Raw genomic sequence first — 26,307 nt, 5'->3', positions numbered from 1 at the left:
ATACAACAAAGGACTAAAGAAGGAAAAATTACAGTGCCAGGAGTCTCTGCGGCAGTAGATTATTGGAATTGAAAATGAGAGTTAATAGTTTGAGCCACATGACTTCTGGGAAAGGAACAGGGGGGTTTGTTATAGATGAGTAATGTGATGGTTGACTCACAATGAAGAGATGGATATTATGTGTATGTTAAGATGTATAGTTGTGTTACTGTAATATGTCCTCCCATAGTCCTCTTTCCCCTCCCCCTTGCAATAGCCTCGGCAGTCAGGGCATTTGGGGAGGCCTGGCTTGTTACTAGGAGGTGTGGCATAACAACACCTGAGCTCCAATCACTCCAATCAAGATGTATAAAAGTGATCTCCACCAATGGACAGCAGAGAAGGAGCTGACAAAACCTTGGGAGGGGCTGAGGGTATAAAAGGCAGAGCATCCATTTTGTAGGGGAGCATGTGGCTGCTGGTCGCAGAGACTCCTGGCGCTGTAATTTTTCCTTCTTCAGTCCTTTGTTGTATTTTTGTTAAGGTTTAATAAACCTTTGCAAATTTAAAAGTGAGCTTTGTTTCTCACAAGGAGGAATTTGGTATTTCTAAACACTAATTGCTGCTGCATTTCTTTCCATTTTAAGAACAGCTTCTGTTATGAGTCATGCTGCGCAAGCCTGGAATGGAAAAAAAGCTCCCAGTATAAGTTTTCCTGCCCTTTTCAAAGGGACCAATCCCAAGAGACTCATTGCAGTGACTTTGTCAGAGGAGGCATAGCTATATTTGCACTGTTTCCAGAGCCAAGGAAGCTGAGGCCGTTCCATTTTTATTACAGACTTTCAAATTTTTTTCATTGTAAAAGTTTGGAACAGCTTTGAATTCAGTAATTTGGAATGTCTGCGCTCTCCCTTCTTAGCAGGTATATGGTTTCAACAGCGAGGGCATGACTCAAACATGTGGAATGTGCTTCTTCCCTGAGCTGTTCTGAAGGCAGCCTTGAATTGGCCAGAAACAAGTACGGTGAAAAGTGAAACTGTTTTCTAGATGTAATCTATAACTGTCAATTACGGTTAATTAATTATGTCCTGTCTTTGCACAGTGAAGTCAATTCCTGTCCTTTGTCCTGTTCAGGAAGCAAGAGGATAGTAAAGGATCTTTTAGGGGAAAAGGACTGATTAAGTGATGAAGGCAGAGTAGGAGGAAGGGGAATAAATACTGAATATTCCAAATGTTTGCCCATCCTAAAGCAAAGGAGGCTGTGCAGGTGCAGTGCTGCCCCTTTCGCTTTAGAACATGGTGCCTCCTTTGAGGCCACGCAGCAGGGCGGAGAGGCACGAACCCAGCAGGGTTTTTTTTTTTTTTAATTAATGTTTATTTCTGTATTGAAAGGGGTAGAAAGCTTATTTAAAAACAGCAGTTCAGCTCCCATTGATGTTCCAAAGGATCGGACCAAGCATGGGGTTACTGTGTGCTAGAATGCAGCACTGAGGGAGAGACAAGCTATGAACTGCATCTCTCTTTTAACAATCCATTCTGTTAAGGCAATTTACAGGTAATATCCACTTGTAATATGGCCACAAGTCTTGTGCTGTAGAAGCACAAATAATGGCATGGTTATAGACAAAGTCATCTGCAATACATAATACCCTAAGAGTACATTAAGTTCTTCTCTGTTGCTTCACTATAATTTACAGCAGAGTCCATGTGACTGGAAAGCCAGCTGCAGCCTTGTGATGTAATCCATGACAGAGGCACAGATCCATTCGGGTGCCTCACGTAGGTTCCAATCTCCTTTTCTTCAAGCTCTGACTTCTCCTGAGGGGGCTGCACCCTGCCACACAGGGAGAAAGTGAGAAATGGACATTTTTTCTAAGTATGTTCCTCATTTCTTTCTCTAACTCTTCCTTGATAGGACAGTAGGATGGAAAAAACCAGTTTTCCAAGACCACTGTCCCAGCTTCTGCAGCCAGGTCCAAAAGAATGGACTTTCCCAATCTCCCGAGAGCCCCTGTGAAGCCAGAGCTCCGTCACTTGTGGCAGCACGTACCTGGGGTGTGCTGGTGGGCACAGCTGGTGCTGAGGGCTGCAGCAGGGGGCTGCAGCTGTGCCAGCCTGGCAGCAGCTCTGTGCTGGTTCCCCCTGTGGGGTGTCCTGCAGCGAGTGCCCATCTGCTGATGGCCACGGGGCGTCTCGGGTGCCTGGTGAACAGCTGGTGAGGGCTCTGATTGTTTGACACCCGTTACCTTTAGGTCAGTGCTCTCCAAGGAAATGTCCCAAAGTTCAGGATCATCTGGAAGGAATGAGAAAGGGATCCATGACACAGAACTGTATTACAGGAATGGCAGTAGCTGCAAGACCAGCACATTCTTTTCCTACAAGCAGTGACCACTATAAAATTTAAACTGTAAAGCATCTCTTATGTCAGTGAGAGTCCTGCCCCTTGTTCCCTTAAGCAAAGTGCAGGCACCACAATGTGTACCAAAATATCCATGCTTTTATTGGGAAAAGACACACCTCAAATCCCCCCCACCAGGTTCTATATTGTGCAGTATCACCTCAGGAAAAGGATTTCTGAAACAGCTGTACAACTCCACTGAAGAGCCGAAGTGAAACCCCCCATAGAGATGAACATCATCTCCCTGCCACTCAGGCAAAGTCTGTATTGTAAAGGTCAGAATCACACTCACACTTCTGTTATTCCAATTCTTCAGCGCTTTTACCTTTACACTGTATTCTGAATTAACGTGGTTTAAATACCAATGATTTAACACTCATCACTCTTTGGCTGACCTGCAAAGAACTCCTCTTCTATCGCCAGCTCCTGTTGCACTTCTGCTGGACTGCTGTGCTTCACAGGAGCATTGGATTTTGCTGCAAGGAGGCAACACAGGAAGAGATTAATACCAGAAATACAGATAACCTTTTGACTCCTTCTTAGCAGAGCATGAAGCCAGCACTACCACCAGGTACCCTCTTTTGCCCTAGAGCCAGCTAAGGCTTGGAAGCAGAATGTGGGAAGTAACATTCTGTATCTGATGACATCAGACGAGGAACTCTGCTACTCCAGTGTGGTTCTTAGCCTGTCTATCGCCATGTTCCTGCTACCACATGGCCCCAGACTGCCCCATGAGCCAAGGGCAATGTATCAGTAGCTCAGGCACTGTTTGCTTGCAGCTACCACAGCCAAGTGCTGCAGCCTCAGCTTGGATGCAGCTGGTTAATGGTGCTGGCAACAGCTGATTAAGGGCGGCTGGATAGTTGCAGATTTAATGATGCAGCTTCAGAGCTGACATACTTGACACTTTTGGAACCCAGAGGGGGAATACATGATAATGCTCCTGCCTCTGGCCTCAAAGGTGTTAACGGCACAGCACAACAGCACATGAAGCTGGCCAGGCTCCTGTACTGTGGGTAGCCTGTGCCTGCCATCAGCTCTCATGGAAAGTGCCAGGTTTGACTGCCACTTCTCACCCTGTTTGCTGCTGGGAGTAACTCCTGGGACCTGCTGCTTTTTCTCCATCTGCTCCCGGAACTGCTGCTGCAGCCGCTTCTGGCGCAGTTTCCTCTGGTAAGTGGCATCACACTCCATGGCCAAGGAGTCTGTGCTTCTGTTCTCCCATCCAGAAACACGAAGTTAAATAAGACCTCAGCAATTACATTTTGTGAAGAAAAAATTCATTAAGAAGTAACAGTAAAGAAAATCCACTGAACTAGTGCTTTATGGCATCTTTGAAATTGAGCTGTCTACATGTTTTAGAAGGCCCAGTAACTTCTAATACAGCTTAAAAAATACACTTATAAGAGCAGTCTCACCTGGGAGCATTGGGCTGTTTCTGATCTGCTGTCACAACAGCAGCCTCTGTCTGGACAGGCTTACAGCCAGGTGTCACCTCACAGCGTTGTCTCCCTGCTGCGTTCTGCCTTTCCACATAGCTGCTGTATCTTGCTTGCTCTATTTCAGGCTCATAGTCCTGTATTTTAGCTTTGACCAAGTCTAACTCAGGGGGTATCTGGTCAAGGAGAAAAAGAAAAGGTTCAGAAATTTTTATCATCAACTTAATGAAATAAGCACTGGATAAAAATCTATTTTGTTCGCTCTAAGCTGAACAGTAAGTTAGAAATATGAAATGCTCTTTCAGTACTCAGTAATTCAGTCAGTTAATCATTGAATTCCTGTGACTTTGTGTTGGTTTAACTGTTCAGTACTGCAGGGCAGATGGTGAGGTCTCCCCACACTGTTCTGCAAATGAGAACAGGATTTTAGAGCTTCTCACAGCCCCACAAGGCTGTTGCTGAGTGAGTTTGTTTTACCAGTCCATTTTCCTGCTTGTGCTGTAGAGCAAGGCCATCCTTTACTGACTTCTGAGAAAGGTACACCATTCCTTTTTGTTAAAGGCAGGATGTTTTGGCTCTGTCATCTTACAGGTTTGTGGCAATGCCTGTAATAGACGATGACCCCGGCAAAACAGAGACCTGGGCCATCTTTACCTGGTGAGGTGTCACTTTGGATCTGCTCCTACAGTGTTTGACAGGACTGCCTTGCAGCTCTAGGTGCCTACTGTGATTGAAGGCAGCTTTGCTATCAAAGTCCATGGATCAGCACTTCAGAAAGCTTCCTTCTCCCTCCTTCCACAAGGCAGGTCACTGCCTAGAAGCCTCCTGCCCCCAGCTGGTGCACACAGGAGCAGGCAGGATCCATGGTGGTTCCCAAAGTGCCACTGTAGGAACACCCTGCTCTGTGTGTGTGAGCTGTTTGTTAGGAAGGCTGTTGGTCTCAGGAGCCCTCAGGAATGAGATGCACTGATACACCACTGCTAAGCTCTGTGGCTGCAGCAGCAGGGCCAGTGGGGGCTCTGGCAGCCCTTGTACTGCACCTGCCGGGGAAGCTTGTTCACGGCTCGCAGGTAGTCCTTGTCCAGGATGCAGTTCCCAAGGGCATTGCCAAAGCACCTGAGAAACAAGAGGGCTCACTGTGACTGAAAACCCTTTATTCCCACAGAACTTCTGAAAATGTACAAGTGCCAATCTTCACTTACTTGAGTGCTCTCTTCAGTCCATCTGTTACTGCCTCCTTTCTTGCCTTTTCTAAGGATAAGGCTTTAGACTTCAGGCCTTCACTGACTCCATATCCCACATCTTCATGATATGACCCATCCTGCAGTACAATTTCAAATAGAAGAGGATTTTTACATGCAGGTGCTATGCTCTCCCAAACCTGTTTGCTCTTGGTTGTTTGTTCCACAGCAAGGTCAATGTTTAGGACAGCAGTAGGTTCCCTAACGCAGGGCAGTACCCGAGGACTGTGCTCTGACCCATGCAAGGACTTTCATTCACAGCTTCAGGCAATTGCTCAGCTAGAGTCAGAGCCAACAAAAAAACCCATTTACCTTGAGCTGAACTTTCACAAAAGCACAGACACCCACGTAGAACCTGCCATTGTTGAGGTCAACAAAGTCTGGAAAGAGATATTTTAAGTGTTAATGTATAAGAACAATACTGGAAAAGCAACTGTTGTCTATGAAAGTAATTTCTTTCTTATGATCTAGTAGAAATCTGCAGGTTGCAAATAATTTGCACAAGGTTTCATCATGGACAGAAAGCCTGAATTTCTAAGGAATGACTGGTTAAGGCATTATCTGAGAAAGGTAGAAGTTTGAAGGACAACAGTCCTTTCTTGACTGAAAAACGGGAAAGAAAACCATGGTGCAGAATAGATGGAAAGCAATGAAGTAAGGTGTTCTATTTCTAGAATCTACCAGCCTGAGTTAAGAAAAGATTTCTGAAGGTGGGGGAGAAGGAAGAAGGTAATTTAAGCTGCTGCTTTGACCTACTTCAACAACCAGTCTTCAGCATAAGCACAGCAGATCTGCAAACAAGGACAACACTCCTCTGGCAGGTTCTATTTCAGCTATCAGCATGGAAGAGGCTGAAACTCTAAGATCACCTGAACATGTTACAGTTGAAAGATTTTCCTGAAGTTTTCTGTTGTAAAAACCTCAGTACTGAGTATTAGCTAGAAGAAAAATCTGCACAAAAAGATGGGTCCCTAAAGATTAGGGTAATATAAACTGAGAATATAATCTGGTTAGTTGATATTCTAAAAATTACAGGTGAGTATGAAAGTTGGCTTAGGACTGCTGAGTGTTAAATAGTTTAATTGTAATTACTCTTGACTGAGAGTACCCATAGAGATCAGAGACTTGATTAGAACAGCTCAAGAATAATCATAATCACACTCAGATTAATGACAATGACAGATCTAAAATGAAAACAGAAGCTCCATTATTATTCAGTTTCTCTCATTTTTACTGTTAAGACACCTGGAAGTTGCTCATGCCTCTGCCCAGGTGCTTTGAAGTGATGAAGCTGTAGCAGCTGAGGTCTCTTGGTCTGTTCAGTCTGGAGGAGGCTGAGGGGAGAACTCACTGCAGTTACAACTCCTTGTGAAGGGAAGAGGGGGTCAGGCACTGATCTCTTCTGCATGGTGACAGTGACAGGAGCTGAGAGAATAGCCTGGAGCTATTCTCTTTTTGTAATACCCAACCTAAACCTGCCCTGGCACATGCTGTGCCAGGGCAGGTTTAGGTTGGGTATTACAAAAAGGTTTTTCCCCCAGAGGGTGGCTGGGCACTGGAACAGCTCCCCAGGGCAGTGGGCACAGCACCAGCCTGCCAGAGCTTAAGAAGCATTTAGACAATGCTCTGAGGCACATGGTGTGACTCTTGGAGTGTCCTGTGCAGGGCCAGGAGTTGGACCTGGTGATCCCTGCGGGTCCCTTCCAGTCATGTTCTGTGATGGAAACCCTGGCCCTTATCTGAGGGAATTTTCCTTCACATGGAAACAAGAGACCCTTACCAACATTCTGTTGAGTGACTGAGTGAGCCCAGCCATTGAAGCCAAACATTTCATTGGCCAGACTGATGACCTTGTGACCCTCAATGTAACAGACCTGAAAAGAAGAGCATACAAATATATATATATATAAATACACAGCCTTGTGCACACTTTATTTTTAACAGAGACTAAACATACCATCTTACATCCTTACTGAGGAAACCCAGCTAAGTTCAAGGTTCATATAATGTGAATAAAAGACTGATGGTGCAGCTTCAGGTGTACTCTCTTCCAGCAAATGGTGGGGATTAATGTAACAATATAACCACTCAGTGGTGGTGGGGATTAATATAACATCAAATATTACTTAATCAACAGAAGGCAGAGTGGGCACTAAAGATGGTAAATGCAGCCACTGTTATATAATGTTTCATATAATCCAATTCTGGGGAAAAATAGGGAAAACATCTCAGTATTGCACAAGTAGATAAATATTCCTTTGTAAAGGATGAAGCACTGAAAAATTAAATCTCTTTTTAAGTGTAAATGGAAAATCTGTGGCTCAATCAAAGCCAGAACTTATGCCATGCTCACTTTGTGTTCGTATCTGCATATTAAACTACTAGAGGGAAATTAACTTCAAAAAAACCAAGGAATATTACAACAACTTAAACCCTAGTTTTCCTGGGAAAAATTGAGTTGAATCATCATGTTTGTTCCTACCTTTTGCCCTCCTCCTGCCTGCCGGCTGCTGATGTAGTCTGGGCCCAGCCTCTGACGCAGCGCTTGCTGAATAGTCCGATACTCGCTGGCTGTGTACTGATACTGGGCAAAAACACAACAACACACATCTCACCCTCCCTGTCTGAGCTTCCCCTCCTCTCCTAATAGCACTGCTTTATCCCAGTCTTTCCAACATGGGCATGATCCAGTTTTTGAAACTGGGATCATACACAGGCAAGGAAACACCTCAGGGTACGTATGTGCATTAGACCTTTTTTCAACTTACTCTTGATAGATACAGGCATTAATTACTGAGCTGCAGTAATTATTTATCATTAATAATCCTAACCACAAACAAACATATAAATTTCTATATTACTGCTCAAAACCAAAACACGAGTTCTGTGATCAATGAGAAAATCGTATTTAAAGACTCCAACAAAACTGAAGATTAACCATATGCCACTGCCACGTGTCACCAGGGCAGGGAGGACAGCAGCCCAGGAAAGCAGTCAGAATAGGAATTTCTTGAGTTATCCTATTTCTTTGGATTACTCCAACATCACTGGTATCATTGGAGAATACCAGCATCATGGGAAGCCTAAAGTGTTGTAAGTTTAGGTTTGTATTAGTAGAAATCCAAATTACAAAATGTAGCGAAGCCTAAACGTATGTTTATGGATTTGAGAAATAAAAAGCTTGTGCTGTTATGGCCTGAAATGGGACAGAACAGAGGTTTCACCACTTAAATCATAAATATTGTGTATGCATGTACTGGCTGCCCTAACAATTCAGCAGAACACAGAATCATATAGTATGTGTTTGTGCCATATAAATTCCAACTCCTCACAAACCACTCTAATTTGTATTTAGTTTTATTTAGACTTAACAGTAAAAAATTTATCTTTTTCTGACTCTAGAACGCAAGCCTGTAACCAAAAAGAATAAGGAAAAAGGGAAAATACAAGCTTGTGCCACATTCAGGAACTGTGTAAAAATGCCTATCATGGAGAAGAGAATTCACCACCAAAAGCTCTGCTCAGTCCAGATACAGTTTTCTTTTTTCAAATTATTTTACAACATTTCAAAATTATTTTTTAATAGCTCAAAGTAGTTGGCTTTTCTGAACCTGTACTGAGAATACATGTAAGCATGACTCATGCCATCTGGGAATAAGAGAGAATAAAATGAGACCCACTTTTAAGGTACAAGATGTAAAAACCTTTTGAGAAGAATCCAGACCAATTTACTGTAACTCAAGGCATGCCAAGACTATTGCAGAGAAAAAAATGTGAAGTACAGTAGAGTGTAGCATGATTCCAGCCTTACTGTACCCAAGTTTAAAAGGAAATAAACATGCAGAGCAGATATCCAGTAGTGTGAGCAGGCAACTTGCATATCCCTGTCAGGCAAAAGGAACTGACCTGTCCAAAGGAAGCCACTGAGTCCCCAGTGTTGGAGCTGCTGCTGCTGCAGATCTCACCGTCCTTCCCCTGGCTCTCAGGCATCCCTAGAGATGAGAGAAAATATAATGACTGAAGAGGACAGAACTGACAGTCCATATGATGACATGGCAAAAAGCTTATTCTGAATATCACACTGGTAAAAAATTATAAATGTGTTTTTTCTTCCTTCTAGGTCAATGTGAAGGCACTGTACCATGCCAGAGAAGGAAGAAGAATTCCCTCTTTCAGATTCTTCAGCACTGTCTTCCTGGACCACTTTCAATATCCATTAATACTTTGATAAAAAGTAGGGAAAACTTTACTCAGCTATACCCTGACGTCAGTTTTATTTTAGATTGCTGTTTTGACTGTAATCACTCTGCCTGGTGCTTTATGGTGCCACATAAACCAACCATGCAGAGATGAGAACCACAGAACCTGTCAGAACTGTAAGAAGTGGTACCAATAATTCAGTAGATGGCAGCCTTTTCTAAGCCAGTATCCAACACTTCCCAGCACTGCACTTCCCCCTGCTCTGGAGCAGTGGGGCTGGGGAGATTGTGGACCCAGCTGTGCCAGGGGCTGTAGCAGCACTCCCAAATAACCCACAGAGATAATCTTTTATTGTATTTGCACTAATGCTGAATACAACTGATAGCCCAGCACTCAGACTTTTACAGGCAATACAATTACCAGACAAAATCAGACATACAAGAGAACTGGAGATGTCAAAACAGTTTAATAAAGTCAAATAGCATGATTTGCCAGTCAGTCAGCACATGGCTAGTACTCTGCTTTGTTAATGCATTCCAGCTGTGGCACTTTTAAAAATAATTTGTTCTTCTAGCCTCTAAACAAGAAATCCAAAGTTAATTGAGGACTTGGCAAACAATTTTCAGAAAAAGGATACTGGTTGTTTCCTTGGCAAATGTGAGCACTGGCAATTATGCCAAGTGTAGCTAAAATTCTCCTTAATTTTGGTTGGCTAGAATTATTCCTCTCTGGTCTCAACTTGTATAATTGTACAGTGTTCATACACATGAATGCATTTCCATCAGAAGTTAGCAGCAATTTGTAAATACATTTGGCTTTGGAAAATAGCAAATAGAAAGCAACATTACCAGGAGAAACACTTGTGATTTAAGCAGGCTATTTCCTCTGCTCAGCAAAGAGTTCACTACATGGGGAGGGAGACAATTAGAAAGACATAAATAGTGTGTGTGGCCAAGGGAGCTGAAATTTGAACAATACTGTTGCCTCCACTCACACCCCCAAGCCGCCCCAATCAGATCTTAATCACTCTGAGCCCTTGGGAAGAAACAATGACCAAAATGTCACTTGCCTACAAACACTATGACCAATTTATGCAAAGCAGGTGGGTGGCATTTTGATGCAAAATTGCTTAATACCGGTTTTAGTTAAAGTCCTTCAAGCTTTTATTTGGTTTTATATGGTCCACCATTATCAGTCTAAATTTAGTTGTCAATGGTTGGTAGTCAAATTATGTGTGAATCTAATTTGAGTGAAGGAGACACAAGTGAGCTTAGTTTCAGGCTTTACCTGCAGGAGCAGCTTCAGCTGTGAGCATTATTTAAACCATACCCTCGATCAGAGCAATGTGGGGGGTTTTGCAGTTGGGGAAGTGCAGCACAGCAAAGCTCTGTGTCTCAAAGCAATTGTCTGAGCGTTTCAGAGTGACAGAACTTCAATATAAAAAAATATTAGATTAGGAGCTGGGAACAATGAGAAGTTAATTCTGCACATGGAGCTACGAATTATGTTGGTGCCAGAGCCAGGAAAGGTAAGATGTTTCCATTCCTCATTGGAATATTGTTTCCTCACTACCCTGCCCTCTCCCCACAACATTTTAACTCGCATGAAACATTAATGCTGAAGTAGATAATAAACTATTCACTGGAGTGCCCAAGAGCCTCAGACACCCTCTGAGGCCAGGGCTCAGAGGGTGTCTGGTAGGAGGCTGCCTGTCCCATTAATCAGTGTTAAAATATGCCCTATTTTTAAACCAGAAAGACTAAAAATTAAAGTTCAAATATGCATTTGAATATGCAGGATGATACAAGCAGCTTATCAGTTTAACGGTGCCTAAGAATTGTACTTTGCTATCTTTGTGGCAATGGAACCATTGTTTATTATTTACAGGGAATTCTTTTGAGTTTAGCTGGTAATGTTCTCAGGAAGTTTTCTTGTCACTGAGAAGGAGTCCACATAAGACTAGAGGTGCTGCACTGTGCTCCAAAGCATTGCATTGGCACACTAGAACAGGTAAAGAAACTAATCAGCGTGGACTACTACCTATTTTGATCTTGTCTTTCAAAATTTGAACACATTGGGTACATAATCATAAAAAAACAATCTCTGGTTTGGGAAATTGGATATGAAATACTAATTTTCAACAGCATGGTACAAGTAGGTATATTTGCATGGTGTTGAAATTGAGGACTGATGAGAAAAATGTGTGTGTACACAAATTATTGTGCAGGAAATAAACCAGTCTTCCAGAACTGATAATCCTGAACTTAATCCTAAACCTAATCTGTTCAAGTATATCTACCACTGTGGGGCTACAGCAGCAACACCTTCACCTACCATGATTGTGTGGACATAACTTCTAATTTTCTAACTTCCTCACACACCTTTCTATCCCACTATCCATTACTGCCTACAAATTTACTGTGCTCCTAAATTATGTCTTTTCCTATCAGTTCCACTCTGCCTTGACAAACCAGGTTTCTGAACTCTGTGCTCTGATCCTGTGGTAGGAGTGCCAGAGCCTAGCTCTCCTCACCTGTGAGGTGGAAGCAGGCAGTTTTGCATCACTTCAGAATAGCTTGCATACCATGCATTGTGCGAGCACCACAGCTTGGGCAATGTTCCACGGAATTAATCCCAGCATCCCACAAGCTAAGACAGGATTCAGCATAGGCTGTGAACATCCAGAGGGCTTTTCATTCATCCTTGCCCTCTCTATCTGGTAAGCTTCCTTCTCTGAGGGGCTTTGGTCTGCTGAGTAAAGATCTTCAACATTCTTTCAATAAATGCAATTCCACTGAGCCCAGCAAGAGCAAACAGTTACACAGGCAGCAAGTGTGGTTTAGCAAGCACTAAAGATAATGCCACATACTTAACCTAAGGTATTACTCTAAGAAAACATCCAAAAAACTTTACAAGCTTTATATTTCTGTGGAGTTTTCTTTCCTTTGAGAACCCCAAACTATTTTATAAGCTAATTTACCTGTTATTCAAAGGCTGCTTTAACACAGACCTGAGGTACCTCTTTCAAGTGTAATGGGGCAGATGTTCCTAACCAAGACAGGCCTGTGCTACTCCACAGTTTACAAGGAGTGGAAGAGATGATGCAGTTGCTTGTGGATAAGCTGTACACAATAGAACTCCCCAGTTTTCATCTCTGGTATCACTAATTAAACAACCTTGATGACTTGAGAAAAGCGAGGTAATGTTCTGTTAACTTCGACGGGAGGAAAAGATACTCACTGAGGGGTTAAACATGGAAATGCAGGGGTAGCTCAGGAGACTGAGTGTCTGCTGCAACTACAGCTGGCCTCGGGTGCTGACAGTGCCTTTTTCATGCCCCTCACTCATTCAGGCCACATTCTGTAACAAGAGAAAAGGTGTAAGATAGCATGTTTGAGCTCCCTACAGTAGTTTAAATATGTTTGCTTTCAAGGCATACAAGCACCACTCTGACAATTCCTGCTCAGTTGCAGCCCCACTCATTCCACTGGAATCTGTGTGGCTGCAAAAGCACAACTCAGCTCTTTTATTTGTCAGGCACTTTACTCTTGGCATGTCGAGGATCATGATCCTCCCTACACTGAACAGAAAACTCTATTTCTGATTCCACTTTTTTAACAGTTTAATGAGCACAGGGTAAAGCTTTCTCCCTTATTTTTATATAGTTCTGGAAGTGTAACAGTGCATTTGTGGGGGTGTGTTTCTATTTAAGAATTTTTGGATACACCTAACACCTGAAACAAAGCTTACCTAGGCAATTCCTGCATTTTTGGAACACAGGATGAGAAGCTCACCTCCTTACTCATTGTGCTGTTTCCTGCCAGGCAGCCTTTACACAGCAACCACAAGCTCATGAAAATCAATGTAGCTGCTGGAAGCTGTTTAGGGGTCTGCTTTCCCAATAATTACAAATCCAGCCCAAACTGCTTTGTTTAGCATGTGTTTGCTGTGTTGTAGCCTCCATATTTTTCAAATTTTGCTGGTTATGCCTCCAAATATTTGCTTTAATAGCAGTGGTGTGTGTGCAGTTACCCCTTTGCTATGTCATTTTCTTTGCTGTTTCACTGCCCATTGCAATTTTTGGGTCCAAAAAAGTTTCCTTAGTTAAAAATGCACCAACAGCATCCTAGGAGACAGGGCATTCCAAACAATTGTAAATTTGAAATACATTCGCTTTCCAAGAATATAAATCCTGTTTAATTTTTCACATTATTTAATTCCTTTGCATTTACTCACAACTTAATAAAAATATTTCATTAAAGGGATTGACTGGTACTCTTGCACAAATAATCTTTCTGATATTATTAAAAAAAATCCTTGTAACAATAAACAATAACAAAGGGGTAGAACTGAAAGAAAAAGAGAACAACTCTGTCATACTAATTTTTTTCAGGTATGAAACAGTAACACCTTACAGGCAGAGCTGACACTTCTGGCAGCAAGACCCTATTAAGATGACACACTAACTAAGCTGGGATAAAAAACCTAAAGCTCTCAAGCTCTGTTTTGCTCCAGGTTGACACTTGCTTATTGTTAAATAGAAATTCATTTACACTTGAAATTGGCAGGATATTTGAGGCGTGGGCAAGCCTGTATCTATTTCCATCCTTCTGCCTTCTTAGCCAGCAATATAAGTATAAATTATCTCCTTTTTGGGGGATACCTTAGGCTTGACAGAAGGCCTTAGATACTGTAGCATGCACTTACATGCACTATATAAGCCTACAGAAATTAATTAAATATGGACTCTCTGCTTCCACAGTAGAAAGGGAAGTTCAGGTTATTGAGATCTCAGTGGATATCAGCCTGCCAGAGGTCTGAATTAAAATATAAGCGATAATTAAATATAATACATACAATGTAAAAATATAATAATAAATCAGATATAAAATATATGTAATATATAATATGACGAAATACTATAATTACAATATAAGCTGTATTCATTGCAAGGAGATACGAATTTAAACACGTCAATAAGGATCGTTCCTTGCATAGTCTGACAGACCTAACCCACTTGCCATGATCTCTCAATTCAGCATCCCTGGGAGTAAGGGCTAAGGAAGTCCGTGCTGCTGTTGGCTCCCTGAAATCAGAGCAAATCTACCTTGAAAGGATTCTTGATGGGGTCAGTGGCTGTCCGCCCGAGCTCCCTCAGGAAACAGCGGCCTCACTCAGGTCGCTCACTCACCCGCCGACCGAAGCCGCTCAGCAGCCGCCCTCAGGGGAGACCCCGGCTCGGGACCGAGTTCCCAGACTCTGTGGGGCCCTGCCGGCTGTCCCGGATCCCTGCCGCTGTCCCGGGTCCCTGCCGTTTGTCCCGGTTCTCTGCCCGCCGGGACCGGGGCCCTGCCGCGGCCTGTTCGCACTTCCCGCCCGGAGCGGCCGCTACGGCGCCGGAGAGCGGCCAAACTTCCCTGGGGACGCGCGCGGGCGGTGACGTGCGCGGGCGGGGGCGGGTCGAGGGAAGCCCCGCGCGGCGAGCTCGCGCGCTGGGGGGCGGGGCCTGCGCGTGTCTCGCGCCGGGGGCGCGGGAGGGAGCGGCGGAGGAGAAGCGGCCGGGAGCCGGGCCGAGCCGGGCCGAGCCGAGCCGAGCCGAGCCGAGCCGTGCCGAGCCGTGCCGAGCCGTGCCCTCGCCGCGGGCTGACAGGCAGGTGAGGGGCCGCGCTCGGGGCGGGGGGGTCGCGTTGGGTTAGCGCGCCTCGCCGTCCGCTGGGGGGAGCCCGGGGCGGGGCGGGGCCTGCAGGCGCCGGTAGCCGCGGGAGCAGCGCCGCGCTGGGCAGGGCTGCGGCCGGCCGGGCTCCGGCGGCGGTGCTGCGGCCGCGGAGCTGCGGCGCAGGTGGGTGCGGGCCCGCGGGCGGCTCGGCCCCGGGGTGCGCGGGCTGCGGCCGGGCGGAGGGAGGGAGGGAGGGAGGGAGGGGGCGGCCGGGGGGGTCGCGGCCTCTCCCCGCCGGGCCCCGCACGCTGTTAGCGCCCGGGGAGGGGTGGCCCCGGCCCGGCCCCGGCCCAGCCCCGGGGCGGCCGCATCGCCCCGCGGGCCCGCGTCCTGCCGGGCGGGGTTTGGTCGTGCCTCTCGCGGGCGGTCATTCCTGCTCTGCCCATTCGCCTTCCCGGCCGTGCTTTTCCGCCCCTCCTCACTCAGGCTGTCCTTGGGAAGCGCACGCTTTTGTTATCTCAGTCACCTCATCGGAGGTAATGCTGAGCGCTGTGGTCCTGCCCAGACCTTGCGGCGGTGGTGGGCTGTTTAGGTTTTCTCTGTGAGCGCTGCCCGGTCAGTTTCACCTATTTTATTGTGTCTACTACGAGCTGCTGTCAGCTGACACGGTGCTTTGTTTCTGAGTCTGCTGCCATCCTGAAGCCTGTGTCAGGAGTTGCTGCCCTTCCACAATCGTCTGGTTTGTAGTGTGAGCTCTGGAGGTTACTTACGAAGAACACAATTTATTTAATCTGGAATGTTACGTGCGCTCTGGAAGTTTCATCTTATGGTTTGTGCTGATACAGTGTGAAATGGTTTAAAGGGAAGCCCCAGTGGAAATGGGAGAAACTAGGGGATGCAAAGATGTAAAGAAACACGGAGGTGCTGGTGGCGGTGAGACGCAATACACAAGCCGAGAGAATGGAAAGCAAATGGATAAAACCAGAATTGTTCTGGAGAACAAGTGTTTTACATTTTGTCCCAGCACATTCTGGGGGCCATGCTCAAATATGCAGGGTGGTTGTAGCTGGATTGTGTTTTACCTCAGATCCAACAGGCTGTAACCACAGAAAGTTGTCTGGTTTGGTTGTGGGGTTGTTATTCTCAAACAATGGCCAACTGGGCAAGGATGTCTGCAGCAATAACCTGCGCCAGCTGCCTGCCCTCCTTTGCTCCCTGAGATTATTGCGTCTGTAGCCGTAGGTGGCTGCACACACATCTCCTCCTGAGCTACAGCCTGACACGGTACTGGAGTTTGTGTTGGAAACTGCAGCAGCTCGGATGTGTGCCCCAATTCAGGGTCAGTTATGAGTCAGCACCCTTAGAGCCATTCCAAATAGAATAAGAAGAGAGAAATCACCACCTTGCCCGTCCTGCTGTGACTAGAGTTGGTAGTAAAATAGGGGATTTTTTCAGTAATGAAAGCAGTGATTATTTAGTTAACAGCTGTATTGAATGTATTTCAGTTCTGGAAGCACAGTTCAGAACTTTATCACAGAACAGCAGTTCCCAGAGCAGTCAAGTCTACGCCTACTGTATCATCCAGAAATTTGGGATTGTCTGAATTCATCAGGCTGCAGCTAGAAAAAGGTTGGGATCTGCTGAATTAAATGTGAGTTTATCATAATATTTGATATAATTTGAACTTCTTCTACCACTTCTGGGAAACCAATTCAACTGTAATTAAATCACTGTTGGGATGTTAGCAGAAGCCTGAACTAAAGAAAACCTGCTCTCTAGACTGTATTAAAGCATCATGTTTTTCATCATTTTTAGCATTCTATTTGATCCTGTCATGAGCTTTTTTGAGATTCCATTCACGTAACTTTTCATCTGTAATATGTGGCTAATAGCCTGATTAGCAAAAAAGGCAAGTTTGGTATTTATGTGGCCTGTTCCCTTTTACTAAATGGCAAATATTGCTGATGAGAGAAACCCGGGCTGTTTCTTTGAGGGGTCTTTAGCATTTAGTGGGTTTCTTACTTTTTTTTCTGTCCTTTTTTTTTTTTTTCTTCTTTCTTTCTTTGAATCTGCCACTTTCTCAGTTCCTTGTAGCAGTTGCATGCTGCTGTATGAATAGAAATAGTTCACCATGCTATTGTGCTTGAGTTCCTTGCCCCTATTTCTTACTTTGTGAAGCAGGATACTCTCCCATTGTTATCTCTCATCCCCTCACCCCTCCCTCTTTTCAAGCTTGTTGCCCTGAAAACCTCTCTAGGGTGAGAGTTTTGTTACAACTCTTACCTGGCTAAGGAGAATTGTGTTATATTTGGAGGGTCTGGCTTGTTTTAGTATGGTTTGGTCAGAAATGTAAGTGTGAAGGGATGCATGTGGCTTTTTAAATAATATAACTTTACTAGGACTAAACCTTCTGCAAGAGGGCGGCCAGTGAGGTGAGGAGGGTTCTGTCCATTGCTGCCTGTTTAAGCCAAGAGTTTAATTCTGGAATGCAGCACTAGAGCAGGAGATCCTAGAAAATCCAGTGCTGATTTAGAAATAGTGGTGTTTTGTAGCACGTGGGCTATGTCAATATGCCAGCATTGTTGTCAGGGTGAGATTATGATGGAATTTCTGTAGCTGGAGCATGCTTTGCCTTGCAGTGTGATGTTGCCCATGGTGACTTTAGGCTGGCTGTCTGCATGGGTTCACTAGAGCTTCTAGGCACTTCTGGGCTTCTGAAAATCTTTAGTGCTTTTAACATTTTATTTCTGCTATTAGGAAGTGGGTTGTTGGTTGCATGCTACCTGTAGGAAAGAACAACAGCCAAGGGTAAAAACACATAGTATTTACTGACTTTATACTCTAAAATGAGCCTATAAACTCAGTGGCAGAAAATTATCATCCACAGGTCTTCAATCTTCTACATAATTAGAAGAGACAGAGTTAATTTAATAATTTTATCCTTAGGAAGTGATATATGTGATATAAGTGATACGTTGAAGTTCTGATACCTGTTGTTTTTTGTGTTTTGCCTTTAAAAAAGGCACATGATGATTTTTTTTCTTCACATCTGCTTTAAATTTACAGACTTATAATTATGTCCCAGTCATTGCACAAAAGAAATCCTGGTGCACCTAGCCAGACTCCCTACACAGGAGTAAATGACGGTTTAGCTGAAATATATGTATTTATTATAATAATAACAAGCCTTTTTTGTGGTCTTGTTAGTTTGGGAAAGGAGATAGAAAGAAATGGGGCTGTGATGGTGACAGCAGACCCTTTAGAAATAAAACCCTGTTTAGAAATAAATCGCTCTCTTGACAAATGAATGCTGTTTTTTTTCCCTAAACCTGTTAGGGTCAGGGTTGATGACATACCTTTTACAAAACATATTGTTTTAATATGTCAGAGTCACTTGAATATTTTTGGGGATTTCTGAGATGCTTTCCTGGGAAGATTTATCTGTCTGTGTGTATGCGAGAGAATGTATCAATTCACATCTTGTGTTGGGTGAGACAGAACAAAGGCTCTATTACAGTCAGTGAACCTGGCAGATGTGGAAGTAGGTGAATTTAATATAAAAAATATAAAACAAGCACCAGCACCACCATCCCCCCAGCTTTTAAAAAGGATAGGATATAAACAGATGGCAGTGCTTCAGCATTTATTTATATACTCTTTAGGAATGAGAGACAATTCTAATATGAACAGTTACTTTTTTGTCTTATTTATCTCTTAATTTCATTCATCATTGTTGCTTTCTTGCTGTCAAGGCCACAAGGATATTTTGATAAACAACCTTGAATTCCATGGGTTCCATGCCTTGTGTCCATCATTGGCTGGCTTGCAGTTTCCAAAGTAAATTCGGTTCTCTCCTTTTGTGTGTAGCAGTAATTAATTTAACGTGAAAAGTAGTGAGTCTTCTTACCTTCCAAAACTAAGGAAACCTAAAATCTACAATACAGCCCTAAGAGACAGAGGCTTGACAGTTTTTTCATAAAGTAATGTAGCAGCCATAGGTTTTGTGACTGTGAGGTGGGCTAGGAAGTAACAGGAATTAGTTTTTTCTCTTGGTTAGTGCACCTCTAAGTTGTTGTGAATCATGTCAATTCGTCAATTCTCTCATTATACACACTATTTGGATTCCTGGTAGGGTTTTGTTGCAGTGTAAGCTTTTCTTTGTTTGGAATGCCATCTTTTCTGCCTGCCCCCTCTGTTCTATCTACTCTGCAGTCTCTGTCCTACTGTGTAATCTAGACACACTTACTTGCCATTAACCATTCGGGTGTGAATTATGTAAATGGGAACAATTACTACCTCTGTTAATGAAGTCTAATGTGTCTGCTACAGTCCTTTATCAGATTAAGATGCCTCTTGTAAAGGCTGACTTTGCTTTTATTATGAAACTGCCATTCAAAGCTTTCCTTGTGCACACAGGAATCAGTGTGGCAAGGAAGTTTGTCTTCTGGAAGCTGAATGCATGGCTTCCAGTCTGCTGCTGAGAGGCTCTAGAGGGGTCCCTGGGCTGTGAGATGCACTTGCCTGCCTGGTTTGTGATCACACTGCCCCATTCCTGACTATCATGCAGTGATGCTATTAAGGAATTGTTTCCACAGACGTTGCAGTTTGTCAGCTGGTGTCAGTCCTGTACAGGAATTGCAGCAAAGAAATTCATAGGACTTGCTGAAGGCTGCACGAGTTACCCTGAAATTTTTTTTGCTTTAAAAAATGTAGGCTGGATTTTCCCCATATTTCTGCAGTATGTTTGTGTGTATTTGGTTGCTTGCTTACCTAGAGGTAGCTGATGTGCTATTAGTGTTTGTCTTGGAGTAGTGGGAGGCATGAAAGGCATTACTAATTTATGTGACAGAGAGTTCTTCCAGAGGCTAACAGAACTTTTTAAATGAATCTTCTGTGTTCTGTCAGCTGCAGACAGGAACACCTGCCCTCTGACCCATTGGTTCACATAAAATAATAGGTACAGGGGCTGAGTATGACAGCACTGCTAAACACATCTCATTTTATTGGATTCTTTATATGTTTGATGTTTGATGTTCAAGAGATCACTCCAGAATTTCTTACACTTCTGCTATGTCCCAATATAGCTTTTATTGAAACCACTAGACCTTTTGACAAGACTTGTGTTCCCGTTCCTGCCCCCTCTCATGCCACAACTGCCTTACAAGTAAAGCTCCATGAAGTTGTGCAGGTGGCTTTTTACTGTTCTTTTAGTGTGCCAGGTCCTGATCCTGGCATGTTTTGAGGGCAGCTGGGTTCTCCATTGCTTTTTGCTGCCTAGGACTAAGTTGTTGTAATGAAACAGGTGGGTTTTAGTTGCTACAGGTTGCACTGCAGTACATTCAAATGTCTGCTGCCAGATGATAAACGTTTTCCATGGTTAATGGTGGCTGTCTCTGAGTGTTTTTGGACAGTCACCTGTGAGCTGAGAAGACTTTTCCTTAGGTGGCACTTCAAGCAGGATGTGATGTTACCTGTTTAAAAAATTTAATACAGAAAATGTGTTCATAACTGTCCTTTTCTAAACCTTTTTCTGCAATACTGTGTAATTCTTGTCTGGTTTTTTTCTGATAGTCCTTCTTAAGTTTTTCCATAATCACTAGACAGCATTTTCAACTTATGCAAAAGCAGGTCAGGTCTTTGTGCCTGCAAAGGTGCTCTGCCAATTTAAATATGTATAAATATACATTTAAAGTTTTTACTTGGGCTGATGTGATACTTTTAAATTATTTTTAAAATTTGGCTTGCATACAGGATGCTCTTTGAAGTTTTTGTTCTATTAATGAACAGTGAACAAGAGAATTTAGTTTCATAATTGTAAAGCTCTGCAAGCTATCTTGAGGAAAAATGGTTTAGCACTTGCTTCAGCTGTTATGTTTTTTTAAGCTCTTTATGTTGAGAGTGTCTTTTTTTGTTGTTGTTTTTTTGTAATCTTGGGTAGGGGTTCCTATATTGGGAGAAAAAAAAAAAGTTTTTTGAAACCTACAGGAGAATTTGCCAAGGGAAGAGGGTGAGTACATTTAATACATTCACAGTTGGACATTGTTCCTTGTGGTTATCACCATCTTGTACGGTTAAGGGATTATTTATTTGTGACTAAATTTAGTCTCAGTAGAAGAGGAAAATAGTAACAGTGCTCCATGTTGGTCCCATGGAAGATAAGAGATCATACTTGTGAAATTCCCAGTAAAATGCTAGTGTGAGTCAGAATATTGAAAAATTAACTTTTCTGGTTATGATATTATCTGAAAGAAATCTTCCATATACTTTTCCTTGGGCTCTGGGAAGGAAACTGGAATTCTTTCTTCTTCCTTATTAATTGCTATTGCAAACAAGAAAATTTTTTTTACTTCCCTCACTTTGCTGTTTTCATGGTGAAAGATTTCTTTCCTAGTGTGAACTGTATTACTGTCTGCTTCTACAACAAAGTGAAATGGTCAGTGATAAATGCTACTAGGAAAAAAATAGGGGGGAAATAAAGCAGTTAAGATTTATTTTGTAATTTCTTTTTGATCTTGGAACTGTGGCAAATCTGTGCCAGCGGAAATATTGGAACTAGCTCGATTTAAACTCATCCAAAGCTGTTGATGGGTGTGTGCTCTGATTTACTGTGGTGAGTTTTTAGCAAGTGAATTAAGTGCTGTGATTTGGATTAATTTTCAGGAGAATCCTAATGAATGCAAGCTCTTGGTGGAATGTACTCTATGCAGTGTCTAAGAACTTGCTTGTTTTGAGTGCTCAAGTGGTGTCACAGCAGCATTTTTAGCATTTTGATATCTCAAACAGTGAGGCTAGTCTGAAATAGCCTTTCTGTTTGGAAGAAGTGTTTTTCTTCTAGATCTGGGCACAGTGACTTGCTTATTGAAGCAACTTCAATGCAACACTCTACACTTTGTTGCATATATATCTATAGATTTATAATTTATATTTATTTATAAATATATATTTATAATATATAAACACATGATATTCTATACTATTAAATATATTGTATTTAATAAATGTTATATATTCATATATTTATAATGTATCTAATATATTGTATTTATACATTTATAATATAAAATATTTATAGTTATATTTACAAATACAAATATATTTGTATTTATATGCATATATATTTATATTTCTATAGTGTTTTGCATAAGGATATGTAGTTAAAAGAGAAGAAATGTAACTTGCATTAAAAAAATACATCTGTAGGTGTTGCTTTGGCAGATAATTTCAGTTAATGCTGGTGGTTGTTTTTCCTTGGCAGGTTCTTCTTTATATATGTGCTCTAAAATATTCTGTAGCAATATTTTTGCTAACATTTCTTAATTAAAAAAAAAAAACAACCCAGAGTGAGCACTTGAACATCTTGCCAACTGCTCACAAAGCAGTATCAATTTCCAGAAGCTTTGTAAAATTCCTCATACCGTTGTATCTTCTATGAAATTGTGTGAGATTGATAAAATGGTCAATGGTAAGGCTTACCCTGTCTTTGTTTTCCATTTAAAGTTTAGGATTAAGCTAAACATTTTGCAACTATTTCTTGTTGTATCTTTTCCTATACTAACTCATTCTGAAAGGTAAAAAATGCTCTGTCTTTCCTTCCTGGATTTTACTTTTTTTCTTTCTACCCTTTTCCAGTATTTTTTGTAGTAATATTTTTTGGTCGTTGACTTTCACCCACTTGCACTGCTTCTGCAATTTCTTTTGGAAGTGTATTCCTGTTTTAAACCTAATCTTTGACCTGTTTGCCCAGTTATTATCTCACAAATGTGCTGGTTTGGAGAAATTAATTCCTAATATCTGGCAAACCTGACTTCTGAGCAGGGCAGGTAGGTGAAAGCTGGTGTGAAAGGCAAGATGTTTGGATATATTAGATGCTGCTGCTCTTTGGACACTATCTGGTATTGTTTCATCTGATGGGATCAGGAATGTTTTAGTGTTCTAATTTGGATTTCAGTTGAGCCCAGCAGTAACATGAAATAGTTTACAATGGAAAAAAATCAGTGAAGGAAAAAAAGTGAGAACTGTATAGTGGGATAATTTTTACAGTTGCAGTAGTTTAGTTACATTTTTGTCTTCTCTGCTAGATTTTGGCTATTGACTTAATCCCAGCTCAGAGTCCCTGTGCTAAAGAGTTTCCTGCCAGTACTTGTACAGTATCATATTGCACTGCAAAAATAAGGAATTCTATTGCATGTGCCACCAGAGTCTGTATTTAAAGCAAAAGCAGAGGGGAGAAGGAGCAGCAACAGGATAATGTCAAACTGTTCTGTATTTTAAGAAGTCCCTGCTCCTGAAATATTATTTAATGGAATTTATCTCAGCTGGTTAATGAGAAGTATATTTCAATCAAAATATTTTCTTAACCTGAACAAAAATATAAGTTACATTTAATTTGGGAAAAAATAAGAGTCTAGAACCAGTTTTCAGTGGAGCTGTGATTCTCTCGTTTCTCTTTAACCCCATTGGTGTCATTGCTGGGTCATTGCTTCTCTTCCAGCTTTGCATCTGTGCTTGCTGAAGTTGTGTGGTCAGTAATGATTTCATGATTATTCTTAGTTTTGGTTCTGACTTCTGCACTGGAAGTGGGGCTGACAGCAGTGCTAAGGAACCTTCTGGTTGAGATCATAGAGTCATTTCAGTCTGTCCTACCTTCCCGTTTGCAGGATGATTTCACAACAGAAGGGTTTAGAAAGGGTGTCCTATGGAAGCTGGCAGTGCTTGAAGGAGAGATATCCTACTGAATGGCTTTAGAATTTTGATTCTCTCTTGGTTAGAAAGGTAACAGGTAAAGCATTAAGGCTAGTTAGAAATAGGAGGAAAGATTAGATGACATCTGAAGGGTTTTGTCATCGCCAATAAAATGAGTTTGAAGATTGATTGATTCTCTTTTCCTTTCCTCTTTACTAGTGATAATATAACAATAGAAAAGCAAGAATAGAAGTTTCTTTTTGAGTTTAAATACAAGGGTTTAAATAAAATATTACTTTTTTTTATTAGGAGGAATTGAAAAATACTGAACTATAAATATAGGAAAATATATTCTAATGTGGGACAAACATTTGGTGATAAACTAGGTATTTAATGTGTTATTTTTATTAAGTTAGATTTTAATATGTTATTCTTATTGATACAGATATGGTCCTGAACACCGTGAGCACATGACTTCAGAGATGGACAACCAGATTTGTTGGAAGTTGTGATTGGCCTTAAGTTGACTTATAACCATTGAAGAGCTTACCAGGAATTCTCTCATTCCTGATTTTTGCCTATCTGATTGCCTCACACCAGCAGCTTAACCATGTATGGAAGTGCTCGTTCTGTGGGCAAGGTGGAGCCCAGCACGCAGAGCCCAGGGCGCTCGCCGCGGCTGCCGCGCTCGCCTCGCCTGGGCCATCGGCGAACCAACAGCACAGGAGGCAGCTCGGGGGCTAGTACTGCGGGTGGCAGTGGGAAAACCCTTTCTATGGAAAACATTCAGTCCTTAAATGCTGCCTATGCCACATCTGGCCCTATGTACCTAAGTGACCACGAGAACGTGGGTGCAGACACCCCGAAGAGCACCATGACCTTGGGCCGGTCGGGAGGGCGGCTGCCTTACGGTGTTCGGATGACTGCCATGGGCAGCAGCCCTAACATTGCCACTAGTGGAGTTGCCAGTGATACCATTGCATTTGGAGAGCACCATCTTCCCCCAGTGAGCATGGCATCCACTGTGCCTCACTCGCTGCGCCAGGCCAGGGATAACACCATCATGGACCTGCAGACACAGCTCAAGGAGGTGCTGAGGGAAAACGATCTGCTCCGCAAGGATGTGGAGGTGAAAGAAAGCAAGCTGAGCTCTTCCATGAACAGCATCAAGACCTTCTGGAGTCCTGAGCTCAAAAAGGAGAGAGCTCTGAGGAAGGATGAAGCTTCAAAAATCACCATTTGGAAGGAGCAATATAGAGTTTTGCAAGAAGAAAACCAGGTTTGTCATTTAATGTCACTGCTGTGTTAGTGTGGTAGCATGATTAAATGACTTTATAAACTTGCATGTTACACTTAAGCAGCTAAATTAGATTGGTGCTTTTCTTGGGTAATTGATGCAGGTAAGATGTGTTTTCAGCTTGCAAGCCTGTTTTTAGATGTTTCTTGTCAGACTTGTAAACTACCTTGAGTGCTCATTTTTTCTTGGTGTCATGTGTGTTTTTTTCCCCCTAGGACTGATGGTAACCACTCCTTTTGGAAGTATTTTTGCTGTTCATAATTAATATTTCTGTGCTGTTTACCTCTTGAAGTGTTTTCTGAGATTCAGAATGTATTAACTGCTGATCCCCAGTATAACTGCACTGTTGCTGAATGCTGACAGATTGCCATTAAAAGTAAAGTTGAAGTTAGATTCATTGGTATTTACAGTTAATATGTCCAGACCTGCAGTTTTCACAAACAGATATAAATTGTGTTCTTGGCTACATTTAAAGAACACTGTTTAATACATGCCTGCTATTCTTTTTTCACAAACTGTGCATATCTTGTTATGTAACTGACCTAAAGCATCCTACAGGTTTTTTTTGTAGTGGTCTGGACAGTTACAGAATAGGCAGAAGAACACAGATTCTCAGGTGTCTGGGTCTTAGGTCTTGTGCATCTTAAAAGCATCTCCAAATTAAAATAAAATTCAGAACCTGATTAAAATTGAGATGTCTTTGTAGTCAGTTCTACTGATTAAAAGCTTTCCTAAAGTTCTCCCACCTAGAGCTCCTTGCTGCCTTAGTCCTGAAGTAAATATTTGTCTTTGAATGTATGTCCTCCTGTTTAGTTGTTTCTGGCCAAATGTGGCTTCAGCACCTCTCTGGACTGTCAGGTAAAAAACCTCATTATTCTAATGGAAAACAGACCCAGTGTCCAGCTCCAAAAGTTTCCTGAAAGGTAGGTGGGCTTTCATCATGACAAAATTACTTTCCTTATTGTGCTTTTTAAGTATCCAAGCTCATTTAATGAAAGTTGCCATAATTCAAATGTGACTACATTCTTGTAGCTTTTAAGGTAATGTTGCTATTTTAGGCAATGCTTATTGTAAGATTGCTTTAGAAGGTGAGGGAGAGAGGGAAATACTGGAGGAAAAGGGTAGTGCTTGTTGTACACTGCTTTCAGGTAGCCTGTCTTAAATAGTAAATTACTTTTGGTTAGTGATTAGTCTACTAACTGAACCTGTCTGCAATTTTCTGTTCATTTTAAAGGGCTTGAATTGAAGAAAGTTGCTTTTCCTGAGATAGTATGAAATCATTTAATGAACTTGTCATTTACCTTTATAGCTGTCTTCTTACCAAGTGGTAAGTATCACAACTTGTGGGACTTGTTAAGGTGTGTGACACTTTGTCTTCATTTACTTATGTCATCTTGGAATGCAGAAAACCTGAA

General features: G+C 42.4%; 2 protein-coding genes across 19 annotated transcripts in view; one reads left to right on the top strand and one right to left on the bottom strand.

Annotated features, from left to right (window-relative positions):
• Positions 1-1,330: 1,330 nt before the first annotated feature.
• On the bottom strand, positions 1,331-14,686 carry RAD52 (RAD52 homolog, DNA repair protein). Of its 2 annotated transcripts, none has more exons than XM_002192902.7 (13): positions 14,365-14,686; positions 12,498-12,617; positions 8,964-9,049; positions 7,540-7,641; positions 6,838-6,931; positions 5,370-5,437; positions 5,019-5,137; positions 4,857-4,932; positions 3,796-3,992; positions 3,454-3,590; positions 2,773-2,853; positions 2,030-2,272; positions 1,331-1,813 (listed from the first exon to the last, which is right to left on the bottom strand). In XM_002192902.7, the coding sequence occupies exons 3-13, from the start codon at positions 9,045-9,047 to the stop codon at positions 1,755-1,757; spliced, it is 1,260 nt and encodes a 419-aa protein (XP_002192938.5). In that variant the 5' UTR covers positions 9,048-9,049; positions 12,498-12,617; positions 14,365-14,686; the 3' UTR covers positions 1,331-1,754. The 2 variants fall into 2 exon arrangements, with proteins under 2 accessions (XP_002192938.5, XP_072780010.1); XM_072923909.1 differs by having other exon boundaries at positions 14,449-14,686.
• Positions 14,687-14,763: 77 nt separating this feature from the next.
• ERC1 (ELKS/RAB6-interacting/CAST family member 1) overlaps positions 14,764-26,307 on the top strand; it is a 273,023-nt gene continuing 261,479 nt past the window's right edge. For 12 of the 17 annotated variants that reach the window (XR_012053774.1, XR_012053773.1, XR_012053772.1 and 9 more), the window contains exons 1-2: positions 14,823-14,911; positions 24,041-24,874. Coding sequence is in view for 14 of the 17 variants with exons in the window: in XM_030263950.4 (XP_030119810.1) it covers positions 24,206-24,874 (669 nt within the window). In the remaining 3 variants the exon portion in view is untranslated. Of the gene's footprint in view, positions 14,912-14,967; positions 15,097-16,418; positions 16,565-24,040; positions 24,875-26,307 lie in introns of those variants that run through there. The other 5 variants (XM_072923901.1, XM_030263944.4, XM_072923899.1 and 2 more) reach the window with 4 other exon arrangements.

Source organism: Taeniopygia guttata, chromosome 1A, assembly GCF_048771995.1.
Source record: "Taeniopygia guttata chromosome 1A, bTaeGut7.mat, whole genome shotgun sequence".
Taxonomy (NCBI): domain Eukaryota; kingdom Metazoa; phylum Chordata; class Aves; order Passeriformes; family Estrildidae; genus Taeniopygia; species Taeniopygia guttata.
Note: the sequence above shows the minus strand (reverse complement) of the source record. Positions and strands in the feature narration are given on the sequence as shown.

Excerpts from the sequence above, each read along its gene's own strand:
- RAD52 (XM_002192902.7), bottom strand. The coding sequence starts at position 9,047 with ATGCCTGAGAGCCAGGGGAAGGACGGTGAGATCTGCAGCAGCAGCAGC. Across the intron at positions 4,933-5,018 it reads GGACTGAAGAGAGCACTCAA|GTGCTTTGGCAATGCCCTTG; the intron begins GTAAGTGAAGAT and ends CTTGTTTCTCAG. Across the intron at positions 3,993-4,856 it reads TGAACAAGCTTCCCCGGCAG|ATACCCCCTGAGTTAGACTT; the intron begins GTGCAGTACAAG and ends CTCCTTGACCAG.